The 18,858-nt window shown below is 43.0% G+C and overlaps 1 protein-coding gene across 1 annotated transcript; it reads left to right on the top strand.

The window, feature by feature from the left end:
• The first annotated feature begins 1,645 nt into the window (after positions 1-1,645).
• Positions 1,646-16,875, top strand: LOC116038586. The gene is made up of 4 exons (XM_031283100.2): positions 1,646-1,654; positions 2,051-3,704; positions 9,893-10,831; positions 16,556-16,875. The coding sequence occupies exons 1-4, from the start codon at positions 1,646-1,648 to the stop codon at positions 16,789-16,791; spliced, it is 2,838 nt and encodes a 945-aa protein (XP_031138960.1). The 3' UTR covers positions 16,792-16,875.
• The last annotated feature ends 1,983 nt before the right edge of the window (positions 16,876-18,858 follow it).

The following is an 18,858-nucleotide window of genomic DNA, read 5'->3' on the forward strand; positions in this document are numbered from 1 at the left end:
GATTTTATTTGGATGCCTTTACATTAAATCTAGTAGTTGTCTTGATTATGAATAAGATTGTGTGTAGCTTTGGTAACTCTCTTATTACTTTACTTTATTATTTTAATTTTCCTTTTTCCTTAAATTTTTTTGAACTATATATGAATGACCTTAACTGTTTATTGTCTAATATTTAATGGTTTAAATGGGGAGGATATGGGTGGTTTTGGTGTGATGGAGAGCTTTGTCTTTTGTCTGTCAGTATGTATGTATGTTTGATGTATGTTTTTCTTGAGGTCTCCTCACGTTGTTTTGTTAACTATTTTGTCTAATTGGGAATGTATTGTATATGTTTGCTTTTAAGGACCCCCTCGAAAACGAGATGCTACATCTCAAGGGGTTATTCCTAATAAAAAGAATTTCCATTACTTGCCTTACTCATGCTTTCAGCCAGCTAGTTGTGAAAGACAGGTAAGAAAGAGCACATGTGCTTTGCTGAATAAAAGAAATGCACACACATTTATGCAGCAGTCAAAGTTATTTGATGCTGCAGACGCATAGCCATTTAAAGTTGAGTTTGATCAATCATTATTGATTGGGCGCAGACTTCAAATTGGATACACTGTACAATATTACACATCCAAGGCTACAGTACAGTAATGACATTAATAGAGGCAAATGCGATAATAGCTCAAATGACCGTAATCTGTGGAATGAGTGGGAGGTGGGGGTGAGGGGGGGGAGGGTAGTTTTTGGTAGTTTGGTAGTTTTGGTATGAGTGCTAAGGAATACCAGTTTAAGAAAAATGAAGTGGATCAACTATATTATAATATAATTTACTCACTTTTTCATGTCAGATATGGTTAGGTCAGTTCCATATGGTTACATTAATTTCTGATCTACAGCTCAGAGCAGACATGCTGCTCACACACACACACACACACACACACACACACACACACACACACACACACACACACACACACTACTGCTGCCAGCCTGCCAGCTTTTTATCTGTGTGGTTTTGTGTACATCATTTTCATGACTGACTGAGGTTGCAGTCCAGGATGATGTAAGCCTGTGTTAATTCAGTGTGGACAGTGCCGGCTTTGTTCTGTGCCCTTTTGTACTGCACTAGAGCTGTGCAGAGCTCACTTATGTGACCTCTACCATTGTAGCACGATGTGAATTTGAAGCTTTGTTTTGCTGCTGCAGTTGAATTGAAAAAAAGGAAGCTGGGCAGGGGAGAAGTGAAGCATATTTTAGCTTTCCATTTGGATATTCTTCCCTTAACTTTAGTTTGCACTTTTACATCATCAAGTTGTTTATTTTCCTTAGTACTCCCGTGACATAATTATCCTGGTAAAGGTTTTTATTCAAATATGCAATAGACCTGCTGAAAAAGCTTAACACTTTTACTTTAATCTTTTTTTTTTAAAGCGCAGATTTGTGAAATGCAAAGGAAGGGCAATGAAAGCAGACAGTCTTTGATGTTTGTGCTGCCTTAGTGTTGTGTGTCAGTACAAAATGAGATCAAGACAAAGATTTTCACCTTACCCTTTAGTAAAGATGAGATATTTGTTGAGGAAGCCTTTGTGGTTTGACTTATCAGCATTTTCACGGTCTTCAACAATAATCTAAAACCACAGGTATACATTAACACAGGATGACGAGAGTCAGAACCTACTTTGCTCTATTTCCTGACCTATTTGTGGTGCATCACTGGCATTATATAGCAGCTGCAAAAGTAGAGATTTACACCCTTAATTGACAGCCGAGAGCCCCACTGACATTATACTGTACTCACCTATTCTTGGGGTTTCCGAGGGGGAAATTAATATTTGAAAAATTTATTTGTTTTTGCAGAATTAGAATGCACTTAATGTTCCTTTTGTTTTCTTTTTAGGTCTGAGCTACAACAAACAGACATTTCATCCGAGCAGCATGAATCCACATCCTGTTTCAGCTGAATAAGTGCAAACAGTCAGCATACAGTTCACCGCTAACCTTCTGACCGTCCCACACAGACACCTCTGACCACCATACTGTAACATCAGCCAGTCCCTGAAAGGACAGCTTCATTACCCTGTCCACCCACCCAATTAGGAGCCAGATGGCGCTTCTGGCCAATCAAATCATGGATGCAAGGATTCTCAGCAGTATGAACGGGAGAGCAGAGCTTTCCCAGTTCTTGAGAGTCACCAATCAAAGCATCGCCTCCCAGGTAAATTCCACCCAGGAACAGGACAGCCGCAAGAACAGGAAGTATCCCTGCCCGTTGTGTGGAAAGCGCTTCCGCTTCAACAGCATCCTTTCCCTTCACATGCGCACACACACTGGCGAGAAGCCATTCAAGTGCCCATACTGCGACCACAGGGCTGCACAGAAGGGCAACCTGAAGATACACCTCCGTACTCACAAGCAAGGCATTCTGGGTAAAGGCCGTGGGCGAATTAGGGAGGAGAATAGATTGCTTCATGAGCTTGAGGAAAGGGCGATATTAAGGGACAGGCAGACGCGAGCTGGTCATGTTAACCAACAGCAAACATCGATTATAAACCAACTTCAAAAGCCCCAACTGTTACAGACTGTCCCAACTCAATCCCCATTCTTAACTAACTCTGGTGCTACAAAGAGCCAGCCACACGCATCCACATCCCCTAAGGTGACTCCCATCCCTGATGATCCCATCCAGCCCCAACCCATCGGCTTCCGCTGCTCATTCTGTAAGGGGAAGTTCAGGAAGCAGCAGGAGCTTGAGCGCCACATCAGGATCCTGCACAAACCCTATAAATGCACCTTGTGCGAGTTTGCTGCCTCACAGGAGGAGGAGCTGATCGGACACGTTGAGATGACGCATATAACTGCCGATTCGGGCTTAGGGCAGAGGCCCGCAATGGGGGCCAATGACAAGAAGAAGCCTGCTGGCGAATTCCCCTGCGAGGTGTGCGGCCAGACCTTCAGCCAGGCCTGGTTCCTGAAGGGTCACATGAGGAAACACAAGGACTCCTTTGAGCACTGCTGTCAAATCTGTGGTCGTCGTTTCAAAGAGCCCTGGTTTCTCAAGAACCACATGAAGGTCCACCTCAATAAGCTGGCTGCTAAGCGTAATCTCCCTGCTGAGCATGACACCTGCGTTAATATGAACAACCTATCACAAGACCACCAGAGTACCCTCTACTCGCAGTACATCACCCGCATTCACAACAGGTTCCTCATGGCTGAGAGAGCCGACCATCAAGATTACAACCAGATACTTGCCACAGCAGGCGTTGACATGAAAGTTAGGGAGATGTTAGGGAGAATGATTTCCTCAGGTCCAGGCCCTTTGTCAGATGCAGATAGCTCCTCTTTGCTGGGTTTAAATAATCTCCACCCTCCACTGAGCTCCACTAGCATGGAATATCTGCAGAAGATCACGTCAAACAGAGATATACTCAGCAGCAGCAGCAGCAGCAGCTACCCAGGCTGGCAGATCATGACACCAGGGCTGCCTGTTGAACAGCAAATGTTCGGTCCTAAAGACCAGCAGCAGTGCTCCTCCTACCTGACTGAGAGATGTCTCCCTGTAGACGATGGGAAAGTGTGTCTCGGCGACCCAGACACTAAGGCCATCAGCAGACCCGGTAGCCCAGGCAGCGTGAGTCATTCTGGGCCAGAGATGGGGAGCTCCCTCTCTGGCAGTGGCCTCGATCATCGACCACAATCTTCTTCTCCAACTACAGGTAACTCAGTCAAGGAAAGCTCTTTCTATTTTAAGATCTCATTAAAGAGTCTGTTAAATGAATGATTTGACATGTTTCATCATATTTCAGTTCAGTTTACTTGACATGAGAAGTACTACGCCTGCTACTAAGCCTGCCCTACAAAGCCTGCCTTACAAAGCCAAAAGTCCTTCCACTCGAGTGTGGAACTGAGAAAAATGACTTTAAAGTTTTTTAGTTGTCCAGCCAAATGAATTATAGGTAGGACACTGGAAATTAGATGCAATGTGTCTACATAAAAAATCTTAAGCTCAGACTTAACTTTTGACCTCTATTACTACTACTGTACTCTGCCTTTGTATTGTCTGCAAAAAGTGAAAGGTCACGCCAAGGCAAAAGGCCGTAACTTCCAAATGATCAATATTTGGTTGCTGATCACCATTTACAAAATCATTAAAGTAACACGTCTATAAAATGTAGTGATCATGGCCTGTATGTCTGATGCCTTGGTTTCTCCTGGGCTTTTAGACGTTACTGTTAAGACAACCCATTAGTTTCTTGAAAAAAACAACGGAACTGACTCAAGATACTTAGCCACATGATAAAGGATGTCTTGAATGTCCCAAAAAATATCATTAACTTATTTTCGACCAAAAACAAAGTTACTGCCTTTTGCCTTTGCAGGGCAGAGCAGGATAATGCCTTAGTTGCTCTGGAGGGAGCTTTCCAAAATTTGACAAAAATAACCCTGATGATGGCATCAGGGTCTAATGAATCACACTATTCAGTTGCATTATAGGAAAGGTAGTATATGGAGCTCGACCCATACTAGGAATTAAAAGTCAAATATCTGGTCCTCTGCTGATTTGATTTTGAACCTTTGAATCTTTTTTTTAAACTTAATTTTAAATTAAAATAAGTAAACATTAAAAATTTTAATGTTTACTTAATTTTAATTGACGGTAGAAGGGTAGACAGGAAATGCAGGGAGAGAGAGGTCCCCACCTAAATTCGAACCAGAAAGGTTTACATAGTTTAATCTGTCTCTTGCAAGTCCCCCAACTTTATGGAAGTATTCTACTGAATCACTGGAGTGCCCCTTTAATATTTTGTCAGTTTTTTTGCAGGATTATCTATATATTCTGAGAATTGGCCTCTAGCTCACCCAGTAAGAGCGTTCGCCCCATGTTGGCTGAGTCCTGCAGCGGCGTGGGTTTGAGTCCAACCTGCTGCCCTTTGCTGCGTGTCACCCCCCATCTCTCTCTCCCTTTCATGCCTATCCACTGTCTCTATGTAATAAAGGGAAAAATCTGCTTAGAATATCAAAACAAAGGATCAAATTCATGCATCTTGTAATCTTTTCTTTAAAAACTAAATATAACTATAAAGTAGCTAAGTGACAGCTGTTGCCTCATATTTTACTTCCCACTTAGTGTAGGTGGACATCTAGCGCAGGGTCAGCTACACCACCACAGATATTACTGTCATCCACAAGGACTTTGTCTTCCTTTTAAAGATAATGGCATCATGTTGAATTGCAGGGATAATTAGTACCCTCTATTTTATATCCGTCACATCCCCACCCCTTGCCTACGGGGGCACAAGATGTTAATGCATGCCATCTGGTGTTTTTAATGATTTGATATATACCACCCAGTGATTTTTATGATTTGATCTACCACCTGGTATTTTTATTGATAGTCTTCTGTTCCACCTGGTGATTTGGATGATTTGGCTCTCTGGGTAAATGCCTTTCTTGTCATGGCATCCTGCTAACATGTTATCATGAGCCTGAATTACTGCTTTAACAGCGTTGTTAAGAGAAGAAAAATAAATCCAAACTTTTGTTTCTTCATAGCTTATGGTTATTTTCCGTTGGAGTACTGCTATGTTGTGTGCATCCAAGTCTGATGTGCTCTTGTGGGATTTGATCCAGCATCCTCTTAAAGGATGGCCGTATAGCAGAGATAAATGGATCAGGTTTAATCTCATTAGATGTTTTGTCTCCATATTGTACACACATACTGGTATCTGCGTATTTACATGTAAATTCTCGCCGTTTATGGCCAAATCCCTCTCTGGTTGCTCTTTAAGAAATGTTCAGGCTCTGTTGTTTTTACTTTCCCTCTTCTCCCCTATCTCCATGACCATACGGTGTCACTTCCAGAAACATTTATGATAGCTGGCTAGCTGAGGATTTGAGTGCACACAGTTCTGGGATGGCACATTCAGTATCAGACTCTAATTTCAGTCAATATTAAGCATGGAAACTAATTCATTGTAAAGGTCAGGCGTCATTGCTTTAGTCAATGATGGATCCGGCAGGCTCTCTCTCCCCCTCTCTTCCTCTCCTCTCTGTTCTTAGTCTTGTGTAATGGTAGACTCACTCTGGGGGCTTAGCACCGCATTGTTTAGCTCTGACAATATATCCCAGAGACCTCTGCAGCTGCTCCCTGCGCTCACAATGACAGATTAATTAACACAATCACACGCTGCTGGCCCTGGCTCAACACACAGGTCTGCTGCGGGACAGATAGGTAAATCCTACACATATGGAGAACACGCACCACTTGATGAGGGTTTAATAACAGGGATAAGTTTTTTCGGAGGTGGGGGGTTGTAACTGATCAAGTCTGTCTGTCTCGATGGTTGGACGTGGAGAAAGAGAGAGGGAGAGAGCGAGTGTTTTCTAATTCAGGAGAGCGGAGATGCTGAGGAAGAATTACCACTGCCAGATGTTCAGCTTGAGGAACATTGATTAGTCCAGAATTACTAGCTGCATTATTCATAGTCAGCCTATGGTGGTCATGAAGTTATTGATGTTCTCAATATGGATAGCAAATATAGTACAGTCATGGCTGTCAGGGTGAGAGACGGCTTCTTTGCTCGATACATCCAGATACAGTGCTGGATTTAGATATTTAACTCCAAAACACCCAGCATCTTAAATTAGAACGCACGCTTTGATTTCAATGGAAGGCGTGTGTTGCGAATTACTTCTCTCAATATCTCATCAGGACAGATTTGAAAATGCACTTTGACTTTAATTATAATCTGAGATTTAGACTAACGACTCTTTTTAAAATGATAAACTAATGAAGGGTGCATGCTTCGGGTCTCTGACCTACATTGGGCCAGTTAGATCCCTGCTCAGAATAAAAACATGCCTAACATACATAAAATGCTCTGACAGTTATTAATTAGTCCCATTCAATACTCTTAACCTCAAGGTCAGTGAGCAGACACCATGTAATGATGTCGTCGCCACATGTGTTTTGTCCGTTATTCCCTGCTTTTACACGTCTGTACGCGTCTGTAAAACTGTGAATGGTAATATGAGCAGTGGTTTACCCAGAAACATAGATAAAGCAAGCTGCTGTACAGAGTATCACTTTTCATTTGGCTGTTCCATATTACATCTGTCTATTCTTTGTGATTGCTGACAGTAAAAGCATCTTTTAACCAACTGGGTCCTTATCTAACTCGGGGCCTGTGTCTGTCTTAACAAATTCAGCTCTTATTCAGAGATCACAGTCAGTCTGACTGGTTTGTCTAAACTGATTACCTGTTGGCTTTTCTGTCTCCCTCTCACTTCTGTCTTTTAATCCTCTTTTTAATTATTATTGCAGATATGAGGCTCAAATTAAGCTCAAAATGCTTGTTTCCCTAGCATGCAGATAAAAAGATTTACCCAGGGAGTTGTGAACACCTGCCTTGAAATATTGTTCCACCGTCTCCTGAATGCCATTTGGCTTAATTGACTTGGAAACGTCCCAAATGCGTCATTGACTATGTGGTCTAATTAATATTAATAATATATGCTATTATAAACATCAAAGAACATCTGGTGCCCCTGTTTTTCTCACCAGTCTTGTGTGTGACTCTCTCCCTCTCACTCTGTTTCATCTTAAACCAAACCAGCCACCATGTATCTCTGCTTTACATTTCAGGTGCTTGATTGCATATGTAGAAAGAGCCAAAACCTCACTTTATATAGAGTTTGATATCTACAATATAACTGCCAAATGCCTATGTAAGAATATAGTATGTCAGCCTGTGATTGCATTGATGGTGATATATGGTTGTAAATCTTAAAGCCTATTTCCATATGAAATGAATCACTCGTCCAAACCCAGCTGCATGCTTTTTCCATAGACACGGCTCACTTGAGGCATTTATTTATTTATTTACCTTTTTCCTCCGCCTTGCACATCCAGTAAGGGCAGATAACTCATACGCATCACTTCATTAGATGCTCTGTGTTAGGTGAGAGAGGCTGGGGTTTGTAATGATGCAGTAATTGGAGTTTTGGTTGATAAATCTAAGCTCTAAAATTACTCCCCTCACATAATGTGAGCCTCGGCAGTGTAAGTAAATCTTAAACTGATTAAGTTAGCATGAACCAGGCAATCACAAAGATGGCACCCATCCAAAGGAAGAGGAAAAAAGGCAGAGTCTTCATTCTTTGTATTGTTTTACAGCTCTCATGTAGGCTGGCAAATGGGTTTAGGAAGGTCCACGCTGAAAGATGAGGTCAGATATATGTGTTTTCTGCATTTGGAGCTGGCCGGTAATGTCATCGTAATTTAAGCCACAGAATAATTGAGATATATGGCGTGTCTGAAAGAGTTCCATTAAGCTGTTCAGATTTTTTTGTCTGTTACTGGAGACAAGGGTGTGGCACTGTTGAAGTCTCTTTCCCGCTCTTGTACACCCACTCACGTCGCCATGCACATTCAATGTTTGCAGACATTAAATCAGACACACTGTAGATGCGCACACACACACACACACACACACACACACACACACACACACACACACACACACACACACACACACACACACATACAGTATAGTATAACCCATATACAGTACATACAGAGGTGACTGCCTTCCATTCAGGGGCACCAATTTGCCATTTCAGCAGCGATTTTTCAATTTCGTTAGTTTCAGCTCTATTTAGGTAATATGTGGGTGTTATTTTATGGTTTTGCAGATTTGAAATAGTCAAAAACAGCCCTCCTTTTTTACTACCCTTCACCTTACTAAGGTGGTTTTTCTATTAAAGTTGGAAACAAAGTAAGGTAGCAACTACAGATCATTAGATTTAGATTTACCTCAGAGAATTATCTCAGGGTCAGATCTTGAGGTGTATGAAATTGATATTTCTCTAGCGCGGATGAATCACTGTTATAACTCAGATATTAGTCTATTAAAGAAGAACAATAAGACATCAATATGCATAGAATTAAATTAATGGTGGTGGGTTTATCTCCCTATCCCAGACGCATCCCTAAAAGACACAGTATAATGTATGACCTGACCTTCAAATGCCAGGAGAGTGTTGGGCAATAAACTGCCAATATTTGTGGCTTAATGGCGTCGGATGACTTTTACTGTAATTGGAATGGCAGCGAAACAGCTGGGCTGTTTAAAGACAGTGCAAAGCTGAGGTCTCAGACAATCACTAACTCAAAAATGGTCACAGGGAGTGTGTTTAACCCTGGAGGGAGTTTCTGTGATAGCTATAATGATTAAACTGTAGGTAAACAGAGGGAAGAAGACATTTACATTACCTTTAATTAAAAGTTATGGTGAGCACGATCAAATCTTGTTTCCAGATGGATATTTTTCACTTGCTAAAAGGAGGAAAAATTACCCTTTGTCATTTCCCACAATAATACACTTTGTACTTTTTGAATTATGGTTCCAACACACCATTTTTCAAGTATGAAGCAAAAATAAACTCAGCTACAGTAAATGGTGCGGTTAATCAGAACTGCTCACATGTTGGACTTCGTTATTTCTGACTGGGAAACCCACTTACTGGTTTTGATGGAATGAGGTTCTTGTCTGCGACATCTGCCTTGTTCTAGTTGCTTTGAATTTGACTGTTTATTATTTCTGGAAGAATCTTGTTTGGTGTTAACATCTTTGGGTGTGTTTATTGCACATGGTGGTGGCGTCCATACTGTAAAATGATGGATCACTGGAGCTGAAAGCTGATTACAAGCTTGATTTACTGCAGGGCAGCGCTTAAATCATTCAACTCAGCCTGGTGTGGGAGTGCAACATTTTTCATGTTTAGATGACGGTTGTTGGTACATACTTTTCTCTGAACAGAATGCTCAGTATGCCTCATATACACATAGTGTCCTAATGTGATTTGGATTGTATTATGTCCCTGCTGTTATTGTCTGTGTTAGGTGAGAAAGTCTACAGGTGTCCACTCTCCAGTGACTACACCGCTGCACAGACTGCCTCCCTCGGCTTCCATCTGGATCGCTACCACTTCCCCCACTGGCAAACAAGCAGGGATCTTTCTTCTCCACTGCAGCCCACCAGCAGCAGCAGCAGCTCCAGCCCCAACCCCAACCCCAACCCCAACCCCAAGCTCAGACCTAGATCCAGGGAAGACTGGAGCCCAGCCCACTACCTTGGTCTGGAGAGCCACAGTGATAACGCCCTGCTCATCAACAAGCAGTCAAGTGACAAAGATGCAGGTGTAGACGGCCCTCTATCTGCCCAAACCAGGAAGTCCCAGTATGAGCCTTTAGATTTGTCTGTCAGGCCAGAGTCTGTCATGCCTCATTCAGGCATGTCTCCTGCTGTACTGGTACAGATGTCTGGCGTTTTTAGTAATAGACTCTCCTCCTCCATTACCCGCCGGCTACAAAGTTACTCTAATGCAGCAGCTGAGCTTGGTGTGAAACCTGCATATCAGTGTGACCTTTTGGTGCAGGGAACAAAAGAAGAGATAAACACACAGAATGCCAGCTCCACAGGTCACGACGGTGAAGGTGAATTTGAGAAATCCGAGCAAGGGAGGGAGGACGAAAATGATGATGCTGCCAAGTGGAAGATGCTGAAAAATAATATCCTGGAGCCAGAGGAGCTGGGAAAGGCGGATTTCCAGAGTCCTGGCGAGAAGAAGCACGACAAACCGGGAGCTTTGGGCAGAGCTGTGGCTGAATGTCCCATCTCCTCTCTGGAGAACTTGGCTCCAGGACAGGCAGATCACCTCCAGCATCAAGGCGGCCTGCTCTCCTACCTCAGATCCCAGGGGAACCTGAGCAGCGCACCTGCCAGCGCACACAAAGCCAGTCTGAACGATGGGGGGAACATGGAGAAAGATGTTGCATCAGGTGAGCATCTGCTTCTATATCATGTATGTCAAATGCAGCTGTCACTGTTATCAAGATGTAGCCAGGGCTGCCTTCAGATTTGAAAGTATCTATTGCCACCTAGTGGACAAATACCGGTCCTTTTCTTTTCATCTAGTTATCTCCTTTCAGATGCATTGTACCACCCCATCTGAATGTGATATACCACTGCAGATGGCCATATAACAATATTATAATTGGTTAACTTAATTCTAAATATAAGTAGCTGACTAGCATGCGTGACATTGTTAGCCACAAGGATGCTGCTATAAAAATCCACCAAAAAGTTTTTGACAGTGTCTCCACCCTCATCACCTGACAGAGGAAGTGTGAAGAGTGAGTGTGAGTGTGTGAATAAATCATGCCAGTTATAAACAACACACTTCCTTTATACTTATAGCACTTTAGTTTTTTTTTTCCTTCCCAGATCGTATCTGTGATCTCAAATAGGGACTAAAGAAGACACAGGTGTGTGGCACTGATTACCCCTACACTTTAAAGGATGATATAATCTCCTTGTGTGATAGGTTACAAATCACCCAAGCCAATGGAAGCCCACTGATGGAGAGGCTTAAGCTCTTGTGCTGGTGTGATATGCTTGCTGAGTGCAGATTTAATAATGCTGTCTCTCAAGAGAGGGAATCCAACAGCTGGGGTCTTTGATATGCATGTATTATGAGTGCAACATGATACACCTTCCCTCTGATCCCCCTCTTATTCAGAAACTCAATATGTTCATGTGAAAGACAGGAAAGTGCCTGTCAACTCCATTAGGGATTAACATCTGTTTCCTTTCTTTATGATTCCAACAGCAAGATGTAGTTTTCTATTTGATTGTACAGATGGTTATTATAATATGCCCGAAAAGCACCCCTCTCCTTCAACTCCTGTCATGGCCATCGCGCTGTTCATGTTTCGTTCTTGTTTTTAATGCGTATAATGCCGTTTGAATTACGAAAAATAGATAGCATTTAGAAAAGCTGGCCGTTTTGAGTCGTCTATGAGTTTTGAAATCCTTTGAAAATCTAAGAACAGTTGGCATTAAACCACTTTTTAACCTTAAATACAGCTCATACTGTATACTGTGACTATTGCTTGTGTTTCTCAGCAATGTGATCAGTGTATTTGTTCTCTGCTTGAAGTTATTTCAAGCATCCCTTGCCTTTTTGTTTGCTGCAGATTGATCCTGCACATATTTCTCTCTCTCCCTGAGGAGGTAGATGTCATAGACACAATAAACACCTGTCAGTCAAACTGGACATTGAGACGAGTAACTGACATTGAGAGTCTATCGAGTGTCCTCTAAAAAGTGAGCTAAGCAGGTGGCCCGGCAGCCTGTCCTGTCTGCAGTGCTGACCAGGTGGCTTTGTCATGGGGCTGTCTCCTGTTGCCCCCATCCTCTCCATACTGTATGGCACGTCGAGTGGCATGGTGACATATTGCCGGGCAGTTTGGACATGGAGTGATGTGTTTGTGATGACAGTTCAGGTCGGCTCCAATGTGCCAGCAGTGGTAATTGGCCAGATGGTGACCTCTGGTTGAACCTGTCTGCATGCTCATTAGTCTCAATAAGCCCTCCCTAGTGTTTTAAACAGAAACTCTCATCTCTGCACTGCATTGACTGAACCACTAGATGGCAACATTTACCACTCCATCAGTCAAGCTGTGGGAAAGCCTCTTAATATTTCTGAACAGGTATTATGGCGTGCTTTCAATTTTTCACAGGCACAATTTGGACAACTGTTTTTGAGAAAATGCCTTGAGGTTTAGAGTATTATCTAACTTTCAACCAGTTAACCGGTTAAATAAATCACGCTGTGTCTTCTGTGACATCAGATCAGGCCTCTCAGACGCATGAGAACAAGTGAATATGAGAAGATCGATAAAGACAAGATTAAGAATGAAAGAACAACAGAGGACAGAGAGAAAGAAAAGGCCCTGATTTTGAAAGGTTGAAAGGGGTGAGTCATTATCTCATTGTCTGACCTGTGTATACCCTCCGCGGAGAGGGTGACAGAGAGTGAGAGAAAAAGGAGAGAGAAAAGGAGCGAGAAAGATCACCATAGATGGAGATAGATGGAGCGACAGCGAGGTGAAAGAGGAGCGGTAGTACGGCTGTCTCCATGAGCAGATGTCGTTTGAGGGCAGCGAGAGGGCAGCGCGGCCTGCCTTTGTGCCTTGCTTCTCCCCATAGAGATAATGAAGGGTGGAGCACTGGGAAGGATGTGCAGTCATCACTCACTGTCTGTGTGCCATCAGAGCTCAGCCCTGTGTCATCCGTCACCATTCAGCTCCTCTGGCCCCCGTCGGCCCCGCCACTGTCATCATGGTCATTATCTCAGCCTGTGACACACAACACACTCCCACCACACATACACACACACACACACACACACACACACACACACACACACGCACAGGAATACGTGCGTGCAGGTGCAAACATATACACGTGTACCAACTCACGCAAATATGCACTTAGGCAGGGCAGGGTATGGTTTCACAATTTTTGATTTCTAGTGATTATATAATATCTGAGTTTCCTTACCAAAATCAAGCTTTTTTGATACCTTACTTTGACACATAAGAACTTATGGTAAGAGTACTTACTTGTACTTACAGGAATAGTTTGACATTTTGGAAATGACGCTTTTTCGCTTTCTTGCTGAAAGTTAGATGAGAAGACACTACTCTCACATTTGTCCATTAAATATGAAGCTACAGCCAGGAGAAGGTTAGCATAGCTAGCCTAAAGCTTGGAAACAGGGAAACAGCTAGCCGGGCTCTGTCTGAAGTTAAAAAAATCTGCCTACCAGTTCCTCTAAAGCGCACTAATAAACACATTATATCTTGTTTCTTGATTTTGTTCATGAACCGAAGAGTAAAAACTACACATTATGGTTTGACAGAGAGTTATGTACTTTGCTGAAATGAAGACTGAGGAGGCAAGAAACACAAGTGGCCAAACAATCATACAGCTTTTAAACAAACTCCCAGGTTAGCTTAACATTTTTTGAAAGACAAAGTACAAGGTGAACAATAGAATTACAACTCAAACTGTCTATCGTAAAAACATCCATCACAGTATATAGACTGACTTCCTGGTTCATCTTTGACCTAGCATCCATGCTATAGTTATGTGCACACACGTTTCCTGTGATTTTCCTTCGATAATCTGGCTGTACTGTTAGCTTGTTTACAATCTGTCTGATTGTCTGACTGCCCGTGTTTCTTGTCTGACTTCGTTATAGTGATGTTGCCGTGTTCCCAGATCTCAGCAATTACTTTGGTGAGTATAATGTTATCATAACAGATGCAAATGATGGCCAAGATTACATAAAGCCCAAGTTGTAATAAACCAGAACTGTCCTTTTAATACAGTCCAATGTCACTATCATACAGAGTCAAAGTCAGTAATCACTCATTCTGTTTTTCTTCCTTCACTCTTTCTATCAACACCACACAATCCCACCCCTCTCATTTCCTGTCCAGTCTATTTGTGCATCCGTGTATGTCTACGTGTATGTGTACGTGTGTGTGTGTGTGTGGGTGTGTGTGTGTGGCATGTCTGAAGCTGTGGCTCGGGCAGCCTTTGAATGGAGGATCATGTGGTGAAGAGATGGATGGCTCCGAGCCCACTGCTGTCTTCTCTAATTGTAAAATATTAGTTACATTAGACTGTGGCCTGTGATTAATGGAACTTATTTGGAGGTTGCCCTCTCTTGGACCTCCCCTCTCCTCTGGTGGGAGGGAAGAAAGAACAGCAGACCCAGGGAGACGAGGAGGGAGAGAAAGAAAGACGATAGAGGCAGAGAGGGGGGAGACAAGCAGGGCAACAAGCGACTGAGATGTAGAGTCGAGACCTTTTGGCTTATTATTAACCGACTTTATGAAAGCATAATGGGCTATGGGATTGTTCACATTGTCTGAGTGCATTTACAAGATTTTAACAAGATTGAGGGAAATCTGTTCAGTCTCTCCAGTTACAACGGATGTGTAAAATTTGGGAAAGTGGGATTTTTCAGTTCCCTACATACTTATTTACACAGCAATGTAATAAGTGATATTAAGAGAGATTACAAGATGCCCAGAATCAGAAATGTTTATTATCTTGCTGTCCACCCTTATTTCCTGTTTTCCACTTTCATTGAATTGGAGAAGTTGAAATGAGGCAGGTTGAGTTTTAACATCACAAAGTACTCTGTACCTGGATTTTGACAAAGATTTTCTTTTACTATTGTTCCTCCCAGACGGCTCACCCTCCCTCACTCAATAAGACTACTCTCTCTCTCTCTCTCTCTCTCTGTCTCTCTCTCTCTGTCTCTCTCTCTCTCTCTCTCTCTCTCTCTCTCTCACACACACACACACACACACACACACACACACACACACACACATACACACTCACACACACACAACCCTCTGTGCCATCCTGATGATATTCAGATGTGTCAGGCCTTATCCTCTCTCTGACTGGTGTGAATGCCTGTGTGTGTGTGTGTGTGTGTGTCCTTTACGGCCATCAGGTTATTATACACCAACAGATGGAGCATTACCTTTTATTGCTCACACCGTCTGTGAGTTTTCCCACTTTTCCCCCCAAAAACACCTTTTTTATGTAGATGTGAGAGCGAGTGTTCAGCTGCGTACAGCTGTCTCGGCTCTGATGAGGAGCATGATAGAGAGGAAGAGGCGAGGGTGGGGTGAAAAGGCTGAGACAGCCCTCAGTTTTTGGGAAGTGATGTCAAATGACATCAGCACATAATGGTTTACTGTAACCATGAATCACAGAAAAACACATTAAAGCGTTAGACAGAGGGGAAAAGAGAAAGTCATTATATGAGGTAACATCTCAAAAATAGCACAGCAGTGAACAAGGACACATGGCTGTCTAGGTAGACAGGTAAATGAGTCACCCAGCACAGTTTTTGTTTTGATCTTAGCAACACCTTCGGGCGTTGGTGTCTTACTGATTTTTATTGAGGTCAGATAAACTTCTGGAAGCTATTAACAGCATGTTTTGTTGTTTGTATCTCAAAGTTACACTCTGTGCTGTGTCATGTAGGTTCACATTATTTGTAGTGGTGTTATGTAGCGGGCGCTACAGAGAGGGACAGACAGGAAGTTTTGGCATGCCTTGCCTCCCAGCTGCAGACGTCTGTCATTCCTCAACTCAACACTTGTGTGTGTGTGTGTTTATTTGTGTGTGTGTGTGTGTGTGTGTGTGTGTGTGTGTGTGTGTGTGTGTGTGTGTGTGGGTGTGTGGGTGTGTGGGTTTGTGTGTGTGAGCAGGAAATATGTTACAATGAATTAGAACTTACTGGCCTTTTCATAAAAGCCCATGAAGTGTCACAATTGCGGAAAAGTGTTATTGTTTTTATGAGTCCACATCAGCGTCACAGTTTTATTTTATTTAGACATTTTTCTACACCCTATTACTAATAAGAAACTACTTTGAGCCCCATTGAAACATCATTGTAAGTGTGTGGTTTTACTTCGCTCTCTGGCATTTCAGAGGCTCTGTCAAAGTTTAACGCCTCACCTGCCAACATCTGGTCTATAACACTGGAAACATGACCTGCCAAAAATCATATTTAATATCCAGAATTATAATTTTTAACAGAACTCAGTCTCTTATTTTCACAAAGCTTTTTAATTAAGAGACACGTTTCTTTTTTCTCTGTCTCTGTTCTTTGTCTTTCCCAGCTCGGAAGCCATTCCAGTGCAGGTACTGCCCCTACAGCGCCTCCCAGAAGGGCAACCTAAAGACCCACGTCCTCTGTGTCCACCGCAAGCCCTTTGACAACAGCCTCTACCCGGACCGCCGCCTCCGGCGCTCACACACGCCCCAGAGGCCCTCCAGATTGCCTCAGAGCTTCACAGGAGATAACCGTGTGCCAGGAAGAGACCAGATCGGCATAACATCACTCTGTGGGACTTGATGTTGTCATGGCAACAGCAGATACAGACAGTTATGATTATTGTTTTAGCTTCACCTCGAAGGGGTTAGGATGATTGAAATTGTTTAAAAAAAAAAAAAAAGTTAACAACCAACCTTGATGTACATTCCAGTGTTTACTTGAAGAGCCACAGTACGTATTTATCTGTAGCAAAGACGCTGCCTATAATAATAATAATAATAAAGTCCATTGTGATGTGAAAGTGTAGCGAGGGTATTTAGTGCCGTTCATTTTGTCAAAAGTGTCCAAACGATTTACTTGTGTTTACATGCATCTATCAGTTCAACACTTGTCTGATAGGGAGAATGTACCGTGCCTGCCCAAAGCACTTGTTCTTTCATCCAGTAAATACCCTGTGTTACTTTTTTTTGTAAATATCGCTCGATTTCCCTTCCAGTCCAAAAGTCTTGTCTATCTGTCAGGATATGGTGCCAGATGTTCAGGCTTTAATCGCAGCAGATGTAATGAAGTAGAATGTTGCACATCGGAGCTTCCATTTGTTCTGGATTCCACTCCAGGGAGAAAGCCTCTCTCACATATAATTATTGCCCATTAAGTCCTATGCTTCATGCCCTCGTGCTGGAACAATGCTCAATTAAGGGGAACCAAGGAAATGGAAAAACTGCAGAGATGCATTGATAGTACATTCAAATCTTTTTTCTCTTACTTTTTGTGAATTGAGTAGAACCAGCCATGTGTGTATGTACCAGATCTGTCCACTACTCTAGTATGAAACGGGCCCAATCAACTCAGCTATTGTATGCTGCTACTGCCATGGATCGATGATAATTTAGCATGATCTGAGCTGCCTCAGCCTCCCGTGCTCTGTACACCCAGAGATCACCTTGGGCAGCTGTGTGCCTGTTCAGCCGGGGCCTTGTAGCCAAAGCAATGTGACTTTGACTGACAGTCGGCCTGACAACTCCATTCATGCGCCACCTGCTAGCTGTCAATCAGGGTGGCCATCCTGGGGCTATTGACGGAGCTGTCAGCCTGTGTGAGATGTGTCTGTCAAAGCCCACCCACTCTGCCACTCTGTCTCCCTGCCTGGGCAGTCTGACATTCGTTTACTGTCCCCCTTCCATCTCCTTCTCTTTCTTCCACTCTCTGTCTGTCCGTCTCCTGCCTGTTTCCCTTCAGAGACACGCCAGCCCCTTAATCCCCGATCCAATCACAGATTCTTTGGGTACACATTTGTCATCCTCAAACCCTCTGGTTTTTGTAATGGAGTGCTTCACAAACACTTCTGCAGGTGACTCAGGCCTGATATACATGTGGTTTTTATTGCTGCTCCTTGTATTTGTGTGCACCCCGTCGGCACTGTACGCCACTGTCCCCAATTCTTTCTCTCCTCTTTTTTTCCCTTAAAATTTGTCTCTCCGCCCTCGTCCTTCTCCTCCTCTGCTCACTCACCCTTCATCTCTATACCTGACAGGTGACAAGGTCTGGGCAGTGGGCCTCCAGCTGACTGGCTAATCAGAGACCTGTCATACCTGTCAATAGTTTTTCAGAGCCATGCCATGCTAGGTCAGGCCATACAAGACCAGACCATCTTGTGAGTTGACCAAGGGCATAGAGTTTTGTGGCTAGTGGGGGAAATGCACCAAAAACTCAAAGCGTTGTGAAAAATTATGTCACTTGTACCCCCTCCAACAGCCCTCTGGATATGGATCATCCCTTAGGCCTCATCCTGTCAAACCTCCTAATTAAGCGCAGTTTCCCTTAAAGCAGGGCCCTTTAATTAATGCTGGGGAAGTTTGTTAATTACTCCTAATGGTGATAAATGTTTAGTTAACGTCTCACAACCGTAGTCAATGTCATACTTAGGCTTTTTGCCGCGTTCTATGTAAGGGCTCATCTTTCTGATATACTGCCTTGTTTTTCATTGCTCGCAGCATTGTTTTTACGTCTGAACTTAAGGACTCAGTGCGTCATCGCTTTATCTAAAAAGGCAGTTTGTATGTTATCAAGTTCTGTTATGCCTTCACAGCCTAATTGGCTTGACAGACAAGTGAAATACACAGATGCCAAATTCCAGTATTTTATTCA

The sequence above is a fragment of the Sander lucioperca genome, chromosome 7 (assembly GCF_008315115.2).
Source record: "Sander lucioperca isolate FBNREF2018 chromosome 7, SLUC_FBN_1.2, whole genome shotgun sequence".
Lineage (NCBI taxonomy): Eukaryota > Metazoa > Chordata > Actinopteri > Perciformes > Percidae > Sander > Sander lucioperca.